Source organism: Chrysochloris asiatica, unplaced genomic scaffold (genome assembly GCF_000296735.1).
Source record: "Chrysochloris asiatica unplaced genomic scaffold, ChrAsi1.0 scaffold00424, whole genome shotgun sequence".
Taxonomy (NCBI): Eukaryota; Metazoa; Chordata; class Mammalia; order Afrosoricida; family Chrysochloridae; genus Chrysochloris; species Chrysochloris asiatica.
The window spans coordinates 880,470-903,870 of NW_006408942.1; the positions used below are offsets into that span (position 1 = coordinate 880,470).

Here is a 23,401-nt window from a genome sequence, read left to right on the forward strand (position 1 = left end):
TGTGTCTGTGTACCTGTTCGTGTATCTGTGTGTGTCTGTGTGTCTGTCTGTGCACCTATGCGTGTATCTGTGTGTGTGTGTGTCTGTGTACCTGTGTGTGGGTGTGATCATTCTAGCTCACTCTGACTGATTACGCTACAAAAGAACACGGGTCCACTGGGCATTCTTTTCCGTAGGAGGTGTTTTCGATTGGTCTTTCTTGTTTTGGTCGGCACTTGAATTTGCCAGGTTTGTGTGTGTTAAAGTAAAACCAGAGGATTTACTGTGCTGCTCCGCTCAGCGGACCAGCTGAGTCTGCATGTTAACGTGGGGGTCAGCAGGGGCGATGGTGGACTCAGATGTGACCCAGAGGTTCACACAGCTCATGTGTCCTGGGAGGCTGACTTGGCAATGTCCTGGGGAGCACCTGAGGCCCCCGCCTGGTTCGAAGCAGCTGTGGAGCTTGGTTCTTTCTGAAGTCACTGGTTAGCTGACAATGCTGACCTTTAGCATGGGTTAGAAGGCGTTGTAATTAGAACTAAAAGCTTTTGTACTCGCTTGTTACTATATTGCAGCTGCACCGTTTTGTGGTTAATTAGCTGTAACTCTCTAGGCTTCAGCAATAAGTTACTTGTTGGTCGAGATGTCCCTGGAGTCATGTCCAAGAGGTGAATGGATACAGCAGGACATCCGGTGCCGCCCCTCCACGGTCTGTCCTCCGGAGAGCCCCCACCACCTGTGTGTCTTGCCACATCTGTCTGTCCTTATAGCATCACTCCATCCTCACCATGTCTGTCTGGCCTGGCCATGTCCTTTCACCACTGCACCTCCCACTCACAGCTGCTGACTTCATGCCCACCCACCCCAGTAAGCTGCTTCCACTGAGGTGTTGATGATGAGCCGGGGAGCCCATTTCTTCCTGCAAAGGTCTGTCTGAGTTTGGGCTCCAGTCATCTTTCAGGTGGAGCCCTGCGGCTGTGAACCACGAGCATTCGGCTGCCGACACAAATGAGTTCATCCAGAGGCACTACGTTATCAGGCCTGGGGGTCAGTTGTAGCGACACTCAGGGGTCACTGTGAATAGGGGGGACTGTACAGCAACTAGCTTAATCCAGTCTCAACACCGTGGGTTGAACTCAACTTCCAGGTCATCCTGCACTTAGAATGTGACCAAAGTGCTACACACTGCTCTCCCTGCCACCCTGGGCATGTCCTCACTGCCCACCAAGGGCTGCAGGTCCCAGGACATCCTAATGCAATGCTGTCTCTCACAGTGTCTCCTGAGGGCATGGCCTATTCCAGTGCCTTCCTTTCTGGTCACACTTGATCTTTTTCTTCCCCTCATGGGCTCAGGGACAGGCTCAGTCAGAGGCCCCAGGGCTGTGACCCCCATGGGCTCTGGGACAGGGCTTGGTCAGAGACCCCAGGGCTGTGTTCCCCATGTGCTCGGGGAAAGGGGCTCAGTCAGAGACCCCAGGGCTGTGTTCCCCATGTGCTCAGGGACAGAGCTTGGTCAGAGACCCTAGGGCCATGTCCTAAGGAAGCATGTGGATTTTTGTCAGGTGTGCCTTTTCTCAGTCCCTTGTCTGTCTGGAGACCCTGAGCTCCTCACAGCCTCATCTATGGGCCTGTGTGTGCGCCCCCTCAACCCAGCTTTTTTTTTTTTTTGGTTTCTGGCCAGCCCCTAAACTGAGAGGGACACGGCTGGGACAGGACTGAGGAGCGGGACTTGGGTGGAGAGTGTAGGAGACAGGCAGCATGGAGTCTGCTCCCCGCAGCTCTGATTGCCTTCTTTGTCCTCCGTGTGCCCTGGGAAGAGTGGTTAAGCTGGCCATCCTGTCTGAGTGGGTCAGGGGGACGGGCAGAAGTGCACCATCCTCCCCACCCCCCACAGTGACACCCGGAGCCCATCCTCCACTCCCACGGGTGCTGACTGAAAGATGCAGGCTGGGTGGCGTCTGAGATGAGGACAGATCGTCCAGGGAGGGAAGGGAAGCAGAGCAACCAGGCTGTCCCAGTTCTTGTACAAGTTCCACACGCTTGATTTTCCCAGCCTGTCACTCCACGGGCATCATTATCTCCATATTCAGGCTGAGCAAGATGTGGCCGGACTTACGTAGCTTTGCTGTGGTCACCCGGTCAGTCTCTGGGTGGGACAGGCTGTGGCCCCATACCAAGTGCTCACCCACTCCGCATCTGGTCAGTCCTGGAGTGGAGCTAGGTGTACCCTCATTCTGGTAGAAAAGGGTGTCCCCTTCCCAGAGGGTGCCCCAGCCGCCTGGGCCTGGCCTAACCCGCTAGTGACTTTTCCATCTGCCCGTGACCACCTTCCACACTGCAGTCTGCATCATAATGAGCTAATTAAACTGTAGACTCCCTTGCATTAAGTGGCAATTTGCATGCAGAGTGGACATTGGTTCACTTGCTGGTCTTCACTGGTGTGGGACATTCCCTTGGGCAGTAGTGGAGGGGACTCTTGTGCTGAGGCCAGCTCCAGCCGGAGCACACCACATCGTTCCTGGGAGCTGGACGCCACAGGGCACCTGGCAGGATCTTGGCTGAGTGACCCCTGAAATGTCCATTACACACCTAATTGCTGAACCACTAGCAAATTGCCACTTAAATGTAGTGGAGTCTGCTATTCCATTAGGTCACTCTTGTGCAGAGTCCAGTGTGGACGGTGGCCGGGGGTAGACAGGAGAAGTTTCCAGCCTACCAGAACAGGCTCAGGTGGGGGCGTCCTCTGAGAAGAATCTTACCAACTGAATAGACCACCTCTCTCTGGATGAAGATGGCAAACGAGGTGCTCCCATAATTCTCAGGGTAACATTCATACCGGTGCCAACAAGCTCACCATCAGGCGAGGCATTGCTGTGGCACCGCCATGGGGAGGAGGCCTGGGCTGGGGGCAGCCTTCTCTGGGAGAAGTGTAGGATTTGGGTCTCCTCACTGCACACCTCAGGGTTCTCAGATCACAGGATGCATGCTGGGAGTAAGTGTGATAAAAAGGAAGACCTTGGCAACTGTGAGGATACTATAGAGAAGAAAGAGGGAGAGGGGAAAACAGAAAGAAGAAACAGAAGAGAAATCCCTTCATGTACTTTGTATCACAGAAGAATTACCCATCTACAAATTCAAGAAAACAAGAGTTCAAAAATGAGACCCTAAATTGGAAAGGGGATAAAGGGAGTTTTCTAAGACCTAAGATCATTGCTAGCTCTGAGGAACAAATTAAGAGACAGTTTACAATCACACTATCAGCAGGACAAAAAAGGAGCTCTGGTAGTGTAGTGGTTACAAATCAGGCTGTGAACCTCAGGGTCAGCAGTTTGAAACTACCAGCGGTCCTGCGGGAGAAAGATGAGGCTTTCTGCTCCTGTAAAGATTTACAGCCTTGGAAACCCTGTACAGGGGTCTCTGTGAATCCGAACCGACTTCACGGCACATAACAACAACAACAATCAGCAGGACAAAAGGGTGTGACATATTCCCAATGAACTTAGAGGAAAAGATACAAAGACGATAAATCACCAGGAAGCAGACAGCACAGTGGTGTCCAGTGTAAGACCCTCTGCTCGAGGGTCCAGAAAGTGAGACTGAAAATGCCCCTTTATTTGTTCACAAAGTTTATCACATGTGCTTTGGACATGTTATCTTTGCACCAGGAAGGACCAGTCTCTGGAGAAGGCCATCATGCTTGGTAAATTAAAGGGTCAGTGGGGAAGCGGATGACCCTCAGTGAGGGCTGAAGCATAACAGGGATTGTGAGGGGGGTACAGGACCAGACATTTTTTCGCTCTGTTGTATTAAGGAGCTCTGGTAACATAGTGGTTACAAATTGGGCTGCTAACCTCAAGGTCAGCAGTTCAAGACTACCAGCTGTTCTGCAGGAAAAAGGTGAGGTTCTCTGCTCCCATAAAGATTTACAGCCTCAGAAACCCTGTGCAGGGTCACTATGAGTTGGAACCGATTCCACGGCACACAGCCACCCCCCACCATGCATTGGCACTGACTCGATGGCGCCCAACAAGAGTGTAGATTGGCTTCTCGTATGTGCTGGGCATTGTCGTAGGCACTTGGGTCAATGGGAGGACAAACCCCACAAAGGTGCTGTCTTGGGGAGCATCCACTCTGACCAGGTATAGAAGACTAGAGAGAGCACAGGAAGTTTGTGAACCTGACAGTCTGGGAGAAGTGGTCAGCAGCAGAGATGGCAGCGCGGTCAGTTGGCAGTGCCTGGGGGCCTCATGGGGGAGGCTTTTGACGTGGAGGGAGCCCTGAAGCTGTCCCCCAGGGAACAGACCGAGAAAATGAGCATTAAGATATTGCCTCATTACAAGGATGTTTTCAAGAATGAAAAAATTTCTTCCAGCAACCACACGAAAAAACAAACGATCGAGTTACACACATGGATGAAGAAAATAAATAAACACCAGGCTGGTTCCACCTTTCTCCACAGCATTATTCAAAGTCCTATTGATGGACAGGCCGCCACACAGAGACCCAGGGGATGGCGTGTGTGACCCAAGGCCCAGCCCAACTTCTCCAGACACAGAGGCATAGGCAGACATCCCCAAAGATAAAAGACACTGGGAAATGAAGAATCCTGTAAAGATACAAGCCAGCCACTCCATAGGAGACTCAAGATTTTAAACTCTGGGAAAGAGAGGTTGTGGTGAAAAGGGGGCAGTAAGCACTTGAACTTGAGATCAGAGAGAACGTGATTGCTGGACGGAATGTAAAGGTTACTGGTCGTGTGAAAATTTAAGTGACAGCGTCATTGATGAAGAACCACCAGGTAGCCAGGTGGAGCTAAGCCTCATGGGAGCATGGAGGGGGTCTGTGGGCTGGGGTCTCCCTCTAGTTCAAAGAGGACCCTAGGAATAGAAATCGCTGGAGGAGGCTTTCTGAAATTGAATCCTTCAGTTCCACATCTATTTTTTTTTTTAATCTTTTCTTTGTTAAATTTAAGTAAAATGAAATTGGATGCCTTTTTATTTTGAAAAAGAAGCATAAACCAAAAATGTTTCAGTAAAATACGTAGGGATAGGAAGACTTCTTAAACTGGACTCAGGAGCCAGAGCATCTTAACCATGAAACAGCACATGTGTGCTCTGTGGGCTAGACACTGCTTCTACCAGAAAGGTTGGGGCTTTGAACCCACCCACCCGCTGCTCTGGTTCTGTAAACATTACAGCCTCGGAAACTCCACGGGGCAGTTGCTATGGAACAGAACTGACTTGAAGGCAGTACGTTTTTGAGTGGGTGCATGGGGTCAAACAAAACACAGGGAAAGACAAGTGCTGGTATATTTGAAAGAGAGGATGGCCCACACCCTCAACCACAGTGCTACCGATAAGAACCACGGATGAAAGAAAAGGACAAAGTTCTGGCGAAGGGATGTGGAGATGCTGCAAATCCATGGTTTACAGAGAAGGAGAGTGTCATGAAAGAGGGCTCAGACCTCAGTCATAAGAAGCAGACGTTGGCACGAACCTACACAGGACTGGTTTTTCACCTGCTGACTGCAAGTCATGTTGGAGACAGGTGTGGGTAAGAAGGCCCCTGTGGGAGGCATGTGCTAGGCCCTCTGAACTCAGAAGAAGGCAGCTGCCTCTCAAAATTAGAGGTGCATGTACCTCTCAACCGAGCAGTTCCATGTCCGCGAACTCACCTGTCTTAATTCTCTATTACTATTATAACGATGCTTCAATGGATAGTTCCAACGAACAGAGATTTCTTCACTCGTAGCTTCAGTGGTTAGAAGTCTATATTCAGGGCATTAGCTCGAGAGGAAGACTCTCCCTCTCGGGTGGCTCTGGGGGAAGGCCCTTGTCCCCTGCCCACATCGGTGAGCCCAGAATTCCTTGGAGATCTCCAGGTGTCTTGGCATCACCTTCCTCTGGCTCTCCTTCCTCCTCCCTCTGGAAGCTCATCTGAAACCTGCCCACCGTGAGTGACCCTGCTGGTATTTAGCTTGGCATAGATTCCAGAATCACAGCCACATGCAAGTCACCACAGTACAACAAACTGACAGATGTGTGGGGGCCCTTGGGTCTAGGAGGTTCTCACACAGGGATGTCGGGTCCAAAATATCTGCTCTGCTCTTCTTTCTGGGTGGGAGGCTGGTCCCTCTCCTCTGCTCACTTCTCTCTCTGTTTCCTCCTGTAAGACAAAAGGTGATGGAGGCTACACCCCAGGGAAACTCCTCTTCCATGGGATCTGGGCTGGGACCTGAGGAAGGGTGTTGCAGGGCATCCTAATTCCTTTGCACCTGACTGGGATGAGGTGTAACACCCTTTGTCAGGCATTGACTATCCAATCACATCATGAAGGGTGAGCACATCATCATTGCATACCTGCCAACCCCCTGAGAATGCTGGGCCAGCTGGTTGGCACATGTCACCCCATGACTCCACTCTTCGAATATTCTTGCATCTGTGGACTGTGGTGTGTTCTTTTCAGCATTGTTTAGGATGGCAGAAGGCTGGAAATAATCTATTTCAGAATATCTATCTTTTCTTCTTTTTTTTTTTTTTTTAACTCATCAGGTTCAAAGTTGATATTTTTTTCTGTGGATTTTAGGGGCTGATTTCTGAATAAGACTGTGCGATCTGAAGTCAGGTTGCCTCCCATTCACCCGTTTTCCAAATTAATAAGATTTTGTAGTAACCAGCTGCCATTCAGGAATGTGGCCAGGATTAGGCCGATAGCCTTGAAGAGTACTTTGCGTTCCTGAAGTGTAAAGTTTTGTTGTTGTTGTTGAAGACCAGCTAGTTTCAGCACACCCTCCCTGCCTTGCTGGAGCAGAACCTAGCCCAACAGTCACTGGAGAAAATTCAAATGGCCTCATCACAGCTAGGCCTTACCTTGCAACTTCGAAAGAGTGTGTGGACACAGAGACTGTCTGTCACCTTGCTACCACTTTCTGAGCTCTCCAGCGTCCTGCCCAAGGCTGACCCAGGCACCTGCTGACTAGCCGTGCAAATCTCATGGGAACACGTCGTCTCTTTCAGTCCCTGGAATTTTATCCTCCAAGAGGCCCACAGACCCATGGGTACTGAGGGGTCACAAGCCTCCCATGCCACTCGTAAGCTTTATTGGAGAAGCACCTTCCCCTAGCTCCTCCCTGTACATGTGACCCGGAAACAGGGACAGAAACATGTGAGATAGGGGATCAAAAATGCAGTTCCAACAGAACCTTGCCAGATGTGAAAGAGCAGTTACCACACAGCGTGTAACACAGCAGCCGATGGACTCAGCCCTAGACCCCACAGCCCAGGAAATACACAGCTTGGAACCCACCAGGGATTCTTGTGGGGATGCGGGGGGTGGGATGACCCACCAAGCACCGAAAGAACGTCACAGCACAGCTCCCTGGTGGTCCAGCCAGGACCTGCTCGGTACACGTGCCTGGGAGTGGGATCTGGGGTCCACCAGAATTCCTCCTGTGATGCTCTGGAGCAGTGGTCCTCCCTGGTGTCGTGTGGGTCCACAGGGAATTTCCCATCATGACCTGGGAGAAGCCATCTGGGATCCCAAGGGATTTTCCCATCCTTCTTACCCTGGGAACAGCCATCTGGGAGCTGCCTGGATTCTCCCATCATGCACCTGGTACAGCTGTCAGGGCCTGCAGGGATTCTCCCATCATGCATTAGGTGGTCCATCTGGCATAGCATACACACGTAGAGTAATCATTCTCCCTTAGGGAAATGAAAGATGCTCCTCACAAGTCTTTTCCCAAAGCAGAGAGATCCTGGGGCTGGTGTCCTGCATGCAGATTCCCTGACAGTAATGGGGTCCATGGAACTGATGGGGGGGTCAGCTGATGGGGAGCTGCAGTGGTCCTACCACCCTCAGCCCTATGTTCACCAGATCCAGGTGCACTAGGTCTTTCTGGGACCCAGGACCCGGGCCATGTGAGACACTCACCCTTCCTTACCCCAAGCCTGGAGAGGTCACCTCTGGGGGAACATGCTGTACCAGTGCTGCCGAGGGCTCCTGGGAACTGGCCCACTGTGTCCAGAAGCCGATCTCCCTTGCTTAGGTACCGCACCTCTGTGATGTATTAGTCACCGGGTCAGAGCAGTGCCTCTTCCCAGGATTCCTGTGCATCCCAGCCATGCAAGAGACCCCAGAGGGCTGAGCAGATCCCTACCCAGGGTCCTTCTGAGCTGCGGAAAGTTCTAGAGGGAAAAATGGAGCCTTGATCAGAATGCTACCAGTGTTAGGGCACTGTGAACCCTGGGGCAGCGAGGGAAGGTGTCCTCCCTGTTCTTAACAACTTGCAGTATGAATGCAGATGAATATAATTGGGGTGTTCAACACAGACTGCCAGCCTTCCCCCCACTCCCCCACCCCCGAGTCCTTAACCACAGCCTTCTCCTCCTCCTCAGTACCCAATCCCAGGACAGAGCTTGTTGGGGCCCAGAGACAGCAAGGAGCTGGAGAGGGACTGGGCAGGGCAGTGATGAGGCAGCCCCTGGTCTGTCCTTGCTAACCCAGCCCCAAGAGTTGACCCACCCAGCCCACCTACCTCCTCCAGAGCGCCCCCTGGCAGGGTCTTCAGGGTGTGAATGCAGGAGCCCGACAGGCACCTCTGAGACCTAGGAAGGTCCTGTCCTCCTGTGAGGGCTGGCCCCTCCCTCAGCCCCTCCTGAGACTTGAAAATGGTGGGGACATGGGAGCTAAGAGAGATCATGTAACAGAGAGGCACCCCCAACTCAGTGACCTCCACCCTGGGATCAGGTGTGGCCGCGGCCAGGCCCAGAGGGTGGGAACTTCCATGCCTGGGTAAGGCAGTCCACTAGGAAAGAATCAGCCGGGATGCCAACAGCCCCTCCTATCCAGGGCGTGTGGGGAACTCCTCTGTGAGACCCCGTAATTACAGGTGAGGACACAGCCTGGGAGTGGGTGGAGTTGACCTGGTTTGTCAGGGAGTTGGGTAAGAGAACCGCAATGTGAAATAGGGCGGACCCGCCACCCCTGCTCTGACATGGGGCGGGGCCTTGCTGGAGGGGCGGGGCCTTCCCGGGAGGGGCGGGGCCTTTCGGTGGGGCGGGGTCTGGAGCAGGCTGCTAGGCTCGCTGGCTGGGCAGGGACTGGGGGTGGGTGGGGAAGTGTCCGTGTTCTCCCCTCCCCCACCACCAGTGGCCCCCGGAAAGTCAACCACTCCACTAGAGAGCTAAGGCTATCTCAGGAGATAACTCTCCTTTGAATTTCACAGTCTTTTCAGTTAAGAGAAAGCACACTAGTGAATGAAAAAGCTAACCCAATGCAGTGCCCAGACCAAAGGAGTCAGCCAAGAGCTAGAACCAAAGGGAGGCTGGGCCTCACTGCCCCACTCAGCTGACAGGACCCTGAAACGGAGAACTGGTTGGGAGTCATGGAGACCCTGACCTTGGGCTTCTATGAGTCAGGCAGGATGGCGGCAGGGTGGCAGTGATCTCTTAAGGGTGGCTCTGGGTGGGAGGAGGTAGACAGATTGGCTGAGCCCGTGTGGTACCTGGCATGGGAAAGAGTGGGGGGTTCCGCTCACAGGTCGGGGCAAAAGGAGGCAGACTGGTGCCCAGTCACTAACCCCCACCCCACCCCACCCAGCATTACCCTGGATCACAGCCTCTCCCTTGGGGAGGGTCCAGGGGCAGTGTCCCTCCCAGGGCCCATCTCCCGTGGTCCATGCACTTGTGTGTGTTGGCAAAATCACACGAAGGCAGGGGTCCCGCTCATGCTCAGCCCCTCCCCTACAGTGTTCCACCTGTCCCACAAAGTCACCAGCGTGGTCCCTGAGAGCGCACTGCTGATCGTGCTGGGCCTGGTGCTGGGCGGCATCGTCTGGGCAGCTGACCACATCGCCTCCTTCACGCTCACGCCCACTGTCTTCTTCTTCTACCTGCTACCACCCATCGTGCTGGATGCTGGCTACTTCATGCCCAACCGTCTCTTCTTCGGCAACCTGGGCACCATCCTGCTCTATGCTGTCATAGGCACCGTGTGGAACGCTGCCACCACGGGTCTGTCCCTCTACGGGGTCTTCCTCAGCGGGCTGATGGGTGAGTGTGCAGGGGTGGGGTCAGCTGGACACAGGACCATACACTGGGAATTCTCTGTCCATGTAAACCTGCCTGGGGGTCTGAGCTGAGGCCCCGTCCACATTGGTCTCTGAGGTCTGCTCCCCACATCAGGAAGAGCTCCATATCCCCAGAGAAAAGAGAAGGTGCCCCTTTGACCAAGGTCGCCCCCAGACCCCCAGGGAACACGGAATCAGAGATCTCACCCTATGCCCCAGCATGACCTGGGTACTTACTTCATCACCTTCGTTTGCCTCCCAGGGCGTGGGACCCAACACCAAGCAGGGTGCGGTCTCACACGCACCCACTGAACTGCTCACAGGGGCGCCCTGTCACAGCGTCTGAGCAAGCAGCCCTGTGGTCCACCCCACACATAAGACCCCGGGTGCTGGGCGCTGAGGAGACATGAGAGAGGACCACAGGTCCCTGTCCAGAGCGTCAGTCACCTGGGACTTTGTCCTCAGACATTGGGGACCATGTGTGCTCCCCGGGCAAGCTGGATTCTGATGCTGGGCTGCCCCACACACCTGACCCAGGTGCCCAGACAGCAGCTCACCGCATGGCGGGACCACTGTGGGACATTGCTGTGCTCAGAGTCAGAACACAGAGACCAGGGCTGAACCTCTGAGCTCACGGGGTGCTGGACAGTGGGGCCATGGCCAGTGTGGAGAAGGAGAGAGTTCTCCAGGGAGTAGTGAATGGTCAGTCTGTGTGGACACTGGGCTGTCCCCTCAGACGACAGCAGCCTCTCTTGAACCAGTGGGCACATGGGGTGGGAGGAAGGGCAGGCTGTCTGAGCAGCCCCACAGTGCCATGTCCCCTCATGGCCACCGTGTCCCCTCACGGCTCCTGTGTCCCCTCACGGCCCCTGTGTCCCCTCACAGCCGCCGTCTGCCTGTCTTCCAGGGGACCTGAAGATCGGCCTGCTGGACTTCCTGCTGTTTGGCAGTCTGATTGCAGCTGTGGACCCAGTGGCTGTACTGGCTGTGTTTGAGGAGGTGCATGTCAATGAGGTTCTGTTCATCATCGTGTTTGGGGAGTCCTTGCTGAATGACGCTGTCACCGTGGTGAGTGCGCCCTTCCAGCTCTGGGTGGCCACTGCACGGGACCCCTGCGCCTCCCACCAAAGCTGACCGGCTGCCTCTTGGTTACCCAGTTATTGGTTTCTGGATTAGGAGATCCCTCCATTCTCTCTGGTAATCCAGACACCCTTGGGCTGCCTCCAGGGAGCCCTGGTGGCCCGCTGGTTAAAGCACTAGACTGCCAACTGCAAGGTCAGTAGTTCGAATCCGCCCTCCGCTCCAAGGGAGAAAGATGAAGTGGCCTGTCTCCATAAAGATGCCCGCCTCGGACCATGTGGGGCGGCGAGGGCCTCGGGCAGTGGGGCTGGTTTCCTTGGTGCTATCTTCACACTCAGCCCAGCTGTAGCTCTGAGACCCCTCTTCATTCTAGAGCAGAGATGAGGGCCAGCAGGGTTCTGTCTGGGGGGGAGCAAATGGTGGGCTGCTGGGGCCAACCTGAGCACCCTCCTCGAGTACGCATCCCTGCTGCCGGTCCTTCCCGCCTAGTGCTGGGGCCCCCACTGTCTTGATATCACCAGCAGCCTGGGCCTTAGCACCCCAAAGCGAAACCAACCCCTGCCTGCAGCGAGAGCACTCCGTGACCCTCTGCCTTCCGTCAGCACCTGCTCCCCCATCTCTGTGTTTGTTCAATGAAAATGGCAAGCGGGAGTGAGAACTGGCCATTTTGCTGGCCAAAATCTAACTGGACCAGGCTGGCTCTTCCTGCTCCCTCAGCCATGCTCCCTCCCTTCAGAGCGAGCATGCTTGACAATTCTGTCACTGTTGGAGCTAGGGTGGGGACAAGGGGCTAGGGACAGAGGGAGGGTCAAGGGTTACCACCTACAGATTCTACTACTGGCTGGTCACAGCCGGGTGATGTCCAAGCCCACGTGGTCACGGGGTCTCAGCTGCTCGGAGGCAAATGGTCACATGGCCTCAGCATGCAGCAGGCATGTCCTCCTGGCAAGCAGATCTGTACTCGCAGAGACCCCTGTGGCTCCTTCTCTTGGCCCTTGAGCATAAATGGGGCATTTGCTATGGAGGGGACCCCAATTTGTCCTAGCAGCACTGTGCTCTGGAGGCCTTCAGTGCCTGCTTTTCCAGAAGTCCATCACCAGGTCTGGTTTCCAGGGCACCTTTGGTCAGCAGCCAGTGTGTTCACCCTTTGCAGCTGACCCTTTGGGTCCAGGGACCCTCCCTTTAATGCTCAGGAGAGTGGAGAACTAGGGTGTCACCAGAACGTGGTCCCCTCTGCTGTTCTCTTCTTATCTGGTGGACGAGCTCACATTCTTGGGGGTATGAGAACTAACAGGCAGAGGAAGGCCGTTTCCTATATGCTTCCTAAATGAGCCTCCGGCTCCCTGACCCCACACCACCCTACCTTCGAAACACCCCTCTCTCTGCTCTCTGCTCTCTGCTCATGATGCAGAATCGGGGCACTCAGGCAGCCCCTCCTGTGATGAGGGTTATGGTCCTGGACTCCCGGGGGACACAGCCTGTTGGCTTCTGCATCCCCCCTCCCCCGAGAACATAGCACAGTGGGAGACAGTGGGATAGGACTTAAATGTCACCATACAAAGGCTGCGGTGTGCTCTGCAGCCCCGTGGGCTGTCCGGAGAAAACCCACGTGGTAGTTACACAGATTGGCTCAGCTTGGTGGCCGCTCCATTTGCTCTGGAAGGTTCTCCCACCTCATCGTTGGCCTTTTATGACTAATGCTACCCCAGGGTGATTTTCATCCCAACAACTTTGAGTTCCCAGAAGATGACTGCAGCAACACCTCACTGCAGACCTCTGTGCCCCACTAGGGGCTGACGAGGACCCAGGGTGACCAGACTTCTCCTCTGGCCTCCTCTCCCCTCAGGTCCTGTACAATGTGTTTGAATCGTTCGTGACACTGGGCAGTGACAAGGTGACCAGCGTGGACTGTGTGAAGGGCCTCGGTATGTAGGCCGGGCTCCCGCAGACCATCTGAGCAGGGACAGGCATATCCCTTCCCATCTGCCCCATCCCCAGAGCCACAAACACTTTCACTGGGTCCCAGCCATCCTGGATCATGTGCTGTTTGACAGACGAGGGTGGGGTGCAGTTCTGGGCACCCACAGGCTACAACAGCCCCCACCCCCACCCCAAGAACTAGATCCTTGCTCCTACCCCACACGCCGTAGGTCACGTCCCCCTACACACGCAAGCTGCTGGAGGAGAATCGGCCCCTTGTCTGGGGCGGGTGGCTCTCAGGGGCACAGAGGGCCTTTCCTGGCTTCAGTCATGCCTGTGTCCACAGTGTCCTTCTTCGTGGTCAGCCTGGGGGGCACACTGGTGGGGATCGTCTTCGCCTTCCTGCTCTCACTGGTGACACGATTCACCAAGCATGTCCGCATCATCGAGCCTGGCTTCGTGTTTGTCATCTCCTACCTGTCCTACCTCACCTCCGAGATGCTATCCCTGTCGGCCATCCTTGCGTAAGTGCCCATGCTACGCAGAGGGTGGCCACACCCAGAGCACCCTCTGACCACCAGCAAGTGGGAAGGGGGCCATGGGGACCTGGCAGACAGGAGGTCCAGGGCAGAGGCTGAAACCCACCTGGCTGAGGAAGGGGGAGAGGGCTGGGTCTGCACTGGTCAGCTCAGCTGAGGGCATGGAGGAAGCCCTGCTTCCCCAAGGCGAGAAAGCACGTTGAGGACTGGCCATTTGTGCACTGGGAAAGAAGTTGACAAGGCCACAGACGTTCCTGCTGATGGCTTCAGAGCCTCCAAGAGCCCCGTTCCCTGACTGTTGGCAGAGGCTGGCCCGGGCTTGCATGAGAGCTCATTCCAGAAACATCTTCCCCAGCCATTGAGCCAAGGGGCCGCTGGTGCCTCCACACATCCTACAGTGACCTGGGGGCCCACATCCAACCAAGGCTCCCTCCTCTCTGGGTAGAGATTCCCACAATTACCCCATTCAGTGTCACACATGTGAAGGACACACAGCCATCATGCCCAGGGTGTTAAGGACACTGAGGGCAGCCTGGAGTGTGGGGGTAGGCTGGGGTGGGGGATCCCTGAGAGGTGTCACTGGGCCAAGGGCATCAGAGAAGGCTGCCCCTGAGGAGGAGGAATGTCTGTCCAGGAGGACAGAAGCCTGCAATGCAGCTGTCCAGGCCAGGGTCAGGCCTTAGAAATGGACCCATGAGGCCCTCACGTCTGGGATCCAGGCCGTGCAGAGGGTGGGCTGTGTGGGAGCAGCCAGGCTGGGCCACAGCCCCACACCCATCCCATGGCCTTCTGCCATCCAGGATCACTTTCTGTGGCATCTGCTGCCAGAAGTATGTGAAGGCCAACATCTCCGAGCAGTCGGCTACTACAGTGCGCTACACCATGAAGATGCTGGCCAGCGGGGCTGAGACCATCATCTTCATGTTTCTGGGCATCTCGGCTGTGGACCCCCTCATCTGGACCTGGAACACGGCCTTTGTACTCCTGACGCTGGTCTTCATCTCGGTGTATCGTGCCATTGGTGCGGATGGGCGGGTGATGGTGGGCAATGGAAAGAGATGGAGGAAGAGGTTGGGTGGTGGTGGGAGGTGGAGGGAGGTGGTGGGAGGTGGAGGGAGGTGGTGGAGGGTGGAGGGTGGAGTCAGGACACAGGGCTGTGGTGTGTATGGCGAGAGACAGATGGTGACAGAGGGGCCATGGTGGTCCTCCATGGAAGGTTGAGGGAGGGCAGGTGGCCGGCGGCCTGTGCTGTCCCCTCAGGATAGGACCTTAAACGTGAGGGAGGGGAGATCGTTCCGGCTCTTGTACAGCAGCAGAGCCCAGCGCTCCAGGGACTGACCACACTCACAACTCTGCTCACCTTGTGACTGTCAAGTCCCAGGGAGTCTGAGGAGAGACTCAGCCACCCCAACACAGTGATGGAGCAAGGGTGGAATGTTCTGGATCCTCTGGAGCACTGGCTTAGGGTCCTGATGAGATTCCACGCAGCCTCACTCTGAGCTCAGGCCCACCCTCAACGTTTCACAGGGACCCCCATCCCCTCCTGACTTCTGGTCACCTTCTGGTCACCTGAACTGCAAAACAAGAGCTCCCCTGGAATTGACCTCCACTTCTTGGGCACAAAGCCTTCCAGGGAGAAAATGCCATGGGGCCAGCGGCCATTCCGTCCGCTGCCCCCCTGTTGTGGCATCCAGAGCCCTGCAAAGGCTGCCAGTGAGGGGGTGGGACTGATGGACAGACAGGAGACACTGTAGTGTTCTGCAGGGGGCTGGTCACAGGCCCAGATTCCACACATACCCCAGTGATGTGGCTGTCCCGAGCAGTGGCCACTCAGTCACTGTGGAGGTGGGGGACAATTTCCCAAACACAGGATTTCCCTCGGGAAGACTGTGAAAGGCCCTGGGCACGTTGTCCTCTGGGGTTGCCAGGCTTCTAGGAACAGAGGTCTAGTGTCTTGTGGTGCTGGGGTCAGGAAATTCAGATAAGGGTGTTGGCCACACTGTCTGTCGCCAGAGCTCTGGGGGAGGGTCCTGCGTGACCCTGCATCTGTCTGCAGTTCTGTCACGTGGACACCACAGACTGCAAAGCCGTTTGAACTGTAAGGTCGGCAGTTCAAGCTCACTAGCTGCTCCTCGGAAACCCTATAGAGGGTCGCTATGAGTCGGAACCGACTCGACGGCACTTAACTCAGACAGGGTTAGGACTCCTGGTGGCACCATGCTTAAAGCGCTCAGCAGCTAAACGGGAGGCTGGAGGTTTGACCCTGCTGGCCACTTGTTGACAGATGCGGCTGTCTGCTGTCATAAAGATTAAAGCCCAAAGCCAAGCCTGTTGCATGCAGTCAGTTAGGGTCACAGTGACTTTATAGTGGGATTCCAAGGCTGTAAATCCTCACAGGAACAGACTGTCTCATCTTTCTCCCATGGAGCAGCTGGTGGGTTTGAACTGCCGACCTTGTGGTTAGCAGCCCAGTGCCTAACCCACAGTGCAACTGCCTTGGCAGCTGTACGAGGAAGTTCTACTCTCTCTGGAGCTGTTATGAGTCAGAAAGATGCCAGTGGACTTTACTAGTCTATCGATTGGTGATTTGAGTCCACCCGGTAACTACGCAGAAAGATCTGGAAATCCGCTCCTATAAAGATCACAGCCAAGAAAACCCTAGGGGGTACTTGTACTCAATAATACAGAGGTCACCATAGGTCGGAACCAATTTGATGACAACCAGTCTCATTGTTCTTCCTTATGGGATGACCGGATGAGCCCTGGTGGTGCAGGGGGTTAAGTATGGAGCAGCTAACCTAAAGGTCAGCAGTTCAAACCCACCCGCAACTCTGAAGAAGAAAGATGACGCTTTCTGTTCCCGTAAAGACGTGCAGCTTCAGAAGAAGCTGGGAGAAGTCCTCTGTCGTGTCGGGTGGCCGCCAAGAGTGGGGTAGACTCGGCGGCCGGAGGTTTCATTCCGTTTGGCTTGGTATGACCTCAGGTTTTCCTAACTGAGAGCGTCTCCAAAGACCCTACAAATGGTCACTTTCCCAGATCCTGGGGTGAGGACCCCGACATAATTTTGAGAGACACTGTCCAGGTGTCTCCCAGAGCCACAGCTGAGGTCCAGGCCCCTGTGGACGGCCCCTGGGAGGATGCTGAGTACACACCTCCACCCACAGGTGTAGTCCTCCAGACCTGGGTGCTGAACCGCTACCGGATGGTGCAGCTGGAGATCATCGACCAGGTGGTCATGTCCTACGGTGGCCTGCGTGGGGCTGTGGCCTATGCCCTGGTGGTCCTCCTGGACGAGAACAAGGTCAAGGAGAAGAATCTCTTCGTCAGCACCACCATCATCGTGGTCTTCTTCACCGTCATCTTCCAGGTGGGCCTCGCTCAGCACACCGGGGACAGACTGCCCGAGGCCACCCTCCCCACCAGCTGACCACCCGGGTCTGAGGGACTGGGGGAAGAAGCACCCATGACCCAGGGCTCTGAGGCAACGGCCTTAATTGGGTTTTGTAATTTTAGTAACGAGAAGGCTTTGTAGGTTCTCTGGAAGGCCACAGGGGACGCCACACGGTTTGTCCTAGAATGTTCTCCCCGATGATGTAGCTGATTAACAAGGCCAGTTAATGTTACATCAGCCTTCCTGGCTTGCTGGGCAGGCCCCTCAGTGCTGTGGTGGTGACCCTGCGGGGTCTTCTCCATAGAAATAGTCCGGGGTCGGGGACCTGTGGGCACGGGGCACTGGGGCTGTGCGGAGCCAGCTGCACCTGCTCCAGAGGCCTGAGCGTGGACATGCCTGTCCCCCAGGGCCTGACCATCAAGCCCCTGGTGCAGTGGTTGAAGGTGAAGAGAAGTGAACACAGGGAACCCAAACTCAACGAGAAGCTGCATGGCCGGGTGAGGGGGCAGAGGCTGGGGGCCAGGGACGGGGGGCTGGGCGGTCCCAGGGGCACTAACCAATGTCTTCCCTCAAAAGGCCTTTGACCACATTCTATCAGCCATTGAGGACATCTCAGGCCAGATAGGACACAATTACCTCAGAGACAAGTGAGTGGTTTACACCGCCCCCTGCTGCACAAGGGAGGGAATTCAGGCTCTGCTTGTCGCTGCTCCTTCCCGGCCAGCCCCTCAACCAACAGCCCTGATGTAGGGTCCCTGTCACTGGGAGCCAGGTGCCCCCCAGGCCTAGTTTCTGGGCATTCTGAAACTAAAACCAGCTAGGAGACGGTTCACACGCTGTGTGCAGACCCGGGCTGGTCCAATCTCTGTGGTACCTGCTCAGGGCAAGAGGACATCTGGATGTGAGGTGGGAACCATAGGTGCATCCAGACTTCACCAGGAGGTGAGGGTGAGGGGCACAGAGAATTCCAAGTCATCTGATTGGCCAGTGACGGAAAATCAGGAACCTGCCATTAGTCTTCCATTGTCTAATTATTTTGTCCATAAAACTCAAACCCTGGGCTTATAGTTTATTTTAAAAATTCATTTTATAATTAAAACTATAATAAATCTAGTAATGTAAGTCCTTAAAATTCTCGGTGGCTGGTTCTGTTTCATTAAGCACAGGCAGTACCCAGATCATGAACGAATTCCATTCCTACATCTTTAAGTCAAATTTGTACAGTTTGTATCTACCATTAGTCAAATGTTTGTCTTAGAATACAGTGTTCCTTTCTATGCATCATTGTTGTTAAGTGCTGACGTATCAGTTCCAACTCATAACGACCCTGTATAGGGTGTCCTTGTAGTCCAGTGCTTACCCTGGACTTCTGGTCCAGTGCCACACCAGGACTCGATGCAGAAAAAATATGAAAGCAACGCCTTCAGATACACTGGAACATCGCTAACAATAATTCCAGTCGTAATGTTTCGATGCACACTGTAAGTAGAATATGCAGGCACGTTGTGTTAGGGTGCTTCATAAATACTGTCTTCCTTACACACTGAAGGTTTGGAGCGACGCCACACTGGACCTGCCTAAGGTGACCACTGTTCTCACTTCACGTCTGTGTGTCACATTTGGGTCACTCTCACGATATTTCATACTTTTTCATAACGCACACTCACTAGACTACCGTAAGCCTGACTTTTGTATTCACTGGAGCCAAACCCACAAGCTCTCTGAAGTCGGCCTGAAGTCAGTTGTACGCTATTTGCCCTGCATTGTCATCTCAGACTCACTGATTATGTTTAAAGTTGAAGAAAACAGCCCGGAGGTGGGGCTGTGTGGCCTCCCCAAAGTGAAGGAGGGTCTCTGTGGATGTCATTGTCAGGATGGGCACCGGGCAGAGGAGAATGGGACCCTTTGATTTGCCGATGTCCCCCTTGGAAAGCACTGCTTAAATTTCTTTCCGGCTCCTTGGCAAAGCCAAAAAATTAGCCTGCGCCAAATATCCGTGCAGTAAGTGCTAGACGAGAGCTGAATCTGGGTGACATGGCATCAGGGGTCCTTGTGCAGAGCGACACCCAAACTTGGACCTGCCTCCCTGCCCCGGCTGACCTAGACACCTTCCCCAGTGACCTGAATTTCCAATTCTGTTCCATTGAACAGACGCTTGTGTCTGTTGGGCCTGGCTCCCTGTCAGGGTCAGAGTGAAGCCAGATCTGTTTGCCCCTTGTCCCCGCTCTGCACGGTAGGACGTGACCCTCACTGCAGCAGATCAGGGAGCAAGTGTTGACAAAGTTATATTAAGACTGGGAAGATGGAGTCCCCACCTTTCCTGACAGCTGCCTTCATGAGAAAGACAAATACTAGACTAGTCCGGCACGGCTCCTGTTTCTGCTTTACCAATGCCTTTGTGGCATCACTGACCACGTGGGGAGAAGCTTCCTGTGGAGTCTGCAGCTGGGGGGGGGAGCCCCTTCTGGGTGGACCTAATGCCCATGTCTGACTCCCCCAGGTGGTCCAACTTCGACAGGAAATTCCTCAGCAAAGTCCTCATGAGACGCTCAGCCCAGAAGTCCAGAGATAGGATCCTGAATGTTTTCCACGAACTCAACTTGAAAGATGCCATCAGCTACGTGGCTGAGGTTGGCGAGGGGCACGTACTCCTGGCTGGACAGGGTCTAGGACATGGCTCCTCTCGGGAACTGGGGGGAGGGGGGGGACAGTGGTCCTGTCATGGCCCCCACTCTGTGTATACCCTCATCCCCCTCCTGTACCCCGAGACATTGTGGGGACACCATGCTCTCCAGGATAACCTGCCTGCAAGGTCCCACAGGGTTCACGAGCCCTCTGACACCCTGCATTTGGCAGACAGCAGGTGACCCCAGGTGGCTTTCTGTAGAGCACATAGCTGACCGTGGTGGAGGGTCTGAGATGTGAGCCCAGGTCCTTAGACCCTTAGCCCGTGTCTTCTCTCCCATAAGCTCCCAAGTCACATGCATGTGTGTGCAGGCATGTGTCCATGCACAGAAACACACACACCTGGCTGTTTCTCCTTGCAGGGCGAACGTCGGGGGTCCCTAGCCTTCATCCGCTCACCGAGCACAGACAACATGGTTAATGTGGACTTCAGCACGCCACGGCCATCCACCGTGGAGGCCTCTGTTTCCTACCTTCTGTATGTGCCCATGCTCGGGGCTCATGGTTGGTCCACCAGCCCCAGTCCTCCTGACCACAGCTGGTCAGCAAGGCCTCTCAGGACATACACTAGCCATTAGCATCTGGGAGCAATCAGGGTTGTAAGCAGGGGCTAGTCTGGGCTCCCAACTGGAAGGAAGCCCATGGGAGTGCCACGCATGTCTCTCTTATTGACCAAGGAGCAAGATTATGTTTGTGTTTGCATTGCCCATAGTGGAGAGAGGAGGGAGATGGGAAAAAAGGAGCGGGGAGGGAGGAAAGAGGAAGAGAAGGAGGGAGGGAGAAGAAAGGGAGGAGGGACAGAGAAGGGCAGAGGGAGGGGGAGGAGGACAGAAGAGAAGAGGGAGGGAGGAGGGAGGGACAGGAAGCAATGGGCAGCAGTTGGCAAGGGGCAGAGGGCCAATCGCCTGCGTTCCCACCAGGCAACCCCTGTGGGGCCCAGCTTTGGGGCCTCCTGCCTAGTCTGGGCCCTGCGGAGCCTGCGAACAGCTGAGGCCTTTTCTTGGGTCTCTTCAGTGTCCATCTCACGTGTGTTGTGTTCAGCGTCCACTGGGGACCAGGGCCTGTGCATGCCGAGGGGTAATGGGTGTCAGTCTGCGGGGTAGGTGCAGCTCTGGGACACGCGTTGTCTGCGCCCCTGACAGGCGAGAGAACGTCAGCGCCGTCTGTCTGGACATGCAGTCGCTGGAGCAGCGGCGGAGGAGCATTCGCGACACAGAGGACATGGTGACCCACCACACGCTGCAGCAGTACCTGTACAAGCCACGGCAGGAAGTGCGTGCCGGTGGGGCCTGGGGGCGGGAGTGGGGGGACGGTCCGCACGGAGGCTCCTCAAGGGGGCGCTGGCGAGCGGGTCGGTGGACTCGGCGCTGCTCCCTCGTAGTACAAGCACTTGTACAGCCGCCATGAGCTCTCACCGAATGAGGACGAGAAACAGGACAAGGAGATCTTCCACCGGACCATGCGGAAACGCCTGGAGTCCTTCAAGTCCACCAAGCTGGGCATCTGTCAGAACAAGAAGGCTGCCAAGCTGTACAAGCGGGAGCGCGCGCAGAAGAGGGTAGGGGCGGGGCAGGGATCACATTTCAGGTCATTTCTGGGGGAATCGGGGCGTAACCTGAGGGATAGAGGTCATCACCGGACTAAGGGCATTGGAGGGCGGGAATCATCACAGAGATGGAGGTCAGCGCGCAGGGCAGTGGGGGCCGTGGGGGCAGGGAAGGCCTCCCAGGATGACCCTGCCCTTCCGTGGTGGTGGGTCGTGCTGACCCCTGTCTCCGCATCTCCCAGAGGAACAGCAGTATCCCCAATGGGAAGCTGCCCATGGAGACCCCGCTGCACAACCTCCCCATCAAGGAGCGAGGTAAGAAGCGAGCAGCAAGGGGGCCGTGCCTGGGATGGCGGCGGGGCTGGGGTAGAGGGTTAGTGGGCCCTGGGGTTCCCGAGGCCCACAGAGAAGCGCCCCTCTGGGCAAGCAGACCCCATGGGCCTCGTCCTGTCCTGGTTCTGTGACCAGGCAGAGTGTGGGTGGGGGAGACCCGAGCTCTGCAGCAGGACGTGGTCTCGCCGTGGCCTCTCCTGGCCCCGGGAGGACCTGTCCTGAGAACATCCAGCAGCGGCTCCCACCTTGCCCTCCCGGATCCCCTCTCCCTGCAGCAGATCTGGAGCTCTCAGACCCTGAGGACACCCACCCTTACGAGGCTGAAGACATGAGTGGAGGCATCGAGTTCCTGGCCAACGTCACCAAAGACAGCACGACAGACTCCACAGCAGGTGGGACCACTGGAGGGGCCAGGCCATGGGGAGGAAGTGGCCCAGAACCCAGGGTGGCCAGCCTCCGGTGCTCTGCAGGTGGTCAGTGGTGCCCTGTGACTGTGGGCACAGGAGAAGCAGGCTGGGTGCGGGTGCCTCCGGGAGCCCCAGGCTTTCAGTCACAGGAGTCCGGTTGACCTCTCAGCCCCTGGCTGGTCCACAGCCTCTTTGTTAGGGGGGAAAGGCCCTGCCGGAACCTGGAGGGCACACATGGCGGATGAGGGACTCATCGATGGGTGCTTCATGGTCAGGGTGATCAGCAGTGGGAGGGTCCCCGATGGGACCAGGCTCAGTCATTGGAAGCGGACGTGTGGAGCCCGGTGCGTCCAGGCCTAGGCGCGGGCCGGACTTAGCAGCCGCTGCTCTCTCCCCTAGGAATTGACAACCCCGTGTTCTCCCCGGATGAGGACCCAGGCATCCTAGCCAGGGTGCCGCCGTGGTTGTCTCCCGAGGAGACAGTGGTGCCCTCCCAGCGGGCCCGGGTGCAGATTCCCTGCTCGCCCGACAACTTCCGCAGACTGACGCCCATCCGGCTTAGCACCAAGTCGGCGGACTCCTTCCTGCTGGCGGACGGGGACCCAGAGGAGGCTCCGCGGCCCGGGCTGCCTGAGTCCACGCACATGTAACTGCTGCGCTAACGCCCGCTCTTTCTGCTGTATCTCTTTCTCTTCAGGTCTCTCTGGCATGTGGGGCCTGGACTTCTGCGGACTTTCTCTCCAGACGCTTCCTTCTCTCTTTCCACAGCCTCTTACCCTGCTGCAGAGACGGGGTGGGCGGTTCCCCTGCTTCTCTGCTCTCTAAGTCCTAGAGTTCTGGGTGTTTTGAGGAGCTGGCTTCTTAACATGCTGCCTTACTGGAATTTACTTTTAGGTTGTCCGTTTATCCCAGAGCAGGCGGTCCAAGAGAGAATAACTTAACGGTTCCCTCTAGCCTCCTATGGGTGCGTGGTGACTCTGGAGTGCAAACCACAAGGTTGGAAAATATGGCCTTGGTATAGACACTATGCTGGAGCATGACAGAACTTTGCGAATCCACCAGCCACTACTGCAGGAGAAAGATTTACCGCCTTGGAAACCCAATAGAGTGTCATAGTTATGAGTCAGAACTTGACGTAACCACAAACAACTGGTCTTCTACAGAGAAGCGTGCAGAGGAAGGGTGTCAAGGGGCCTGTGTATGTGTGTGTGGGTGCCTTCCCAGCTCAAGAGAGCAGACAGGAGAGCTCGGAGGAAAGGGGAGGCGAGAGAGGAGAGGGCAGCGAGGAAGAAGGAGCTTGATTCAGCAGGTCTGGGGGGAGTGACCGGCTGGGTATCTTCCCCACTTTACACTTCCTTTGGGTGCTCGCTGAGGAGGAGGAGACACTCACTTGGGGGACACCTAGGTGGGTCGAGTCTAGCTGCGGCTAGGTCTCACCCTCAGTTGAAGTGA

General features: G+C 55.7%; 1 protein-coding gene across 2 annotated transcripts in view; it reads left to right on the forward strand.

Moving 5' to 3' along the window:
- The window catches only part of SLC9A3 (solute carrier family 9, subfamily A (NHE3, cation proton antiporter 3), member 3), a 55,687-nt gene extending 33,088 nt beyond the window's left edge, over nucleotides 1-22,599 (forward strand). The window contains exons 2-16 of one of the 2 annotated variants that reach the window (XM_006876890.1): nucleotides 9,729-10,031; nucleotides 10,956-11,116; nucleotides 12,975-13,053; nucleotides 13,395-13,572; nucleotides 14,388-14,608; nucleotides 16,752-16,954; nucleotides 17,386-17,475; nucleotides 17,555-17,625; nucleotides 19,479-19,608; nucleotides 20,026-20,141; nucleotides 20,806-20,935; nucleotides 21,045-21,221; nucleotides 21,452-21,524; nucleotides 21,821-21,934; nucleotides 22,349-22,599. In XM_006876890.1, the coding sequence (XP_006876952.1) occupies nucleotides 9,729-10,031; nucleotides 10,956-11,116; nucleotides 12,975-13,053; nucleotides 13,395-13,572; nucleotides 14,388-14,608; nucleotides 16,752-16,954; nucleotides 17,386-17,475; nucleotides 17,555-17,625; nucleotides 19,479-19,608; nucleotides 20,026-20,141; nucleotides 20,806-20,935; nucleotides 21,045-21,221; nucleotides 21,452-21,524; nucleotides 21,821-21,934; nucleotides 22,349-22,599 (2,297 nt within the window). The remainder of the gene's footprint in view (nucleotides 1-9,728; nucleotides 10,032-10,955; nucleotides 11,117-12,974; nucleotides 13,054-13,394; nucleotides 13,573-14,387; nucleotides 14,609-16,751; nucleotides 16,955-17,385; nucleotides 17,476-17,554; nucleotides 17,626-19,478; nucleotides 19,609-20,025; nucleotides 20,142-20,805; nucleotides 20,936-21,044; nucleotides 21,222-21,451; nucleotides 21,525-21,820; nucleotides 21,935-22,348) is intronic. The other variant, XM_006876891.1, reaches the window with a different exon arrangement.
- Nucleotides 22,600-23,401: the final 802 nt, after the last annotated feature.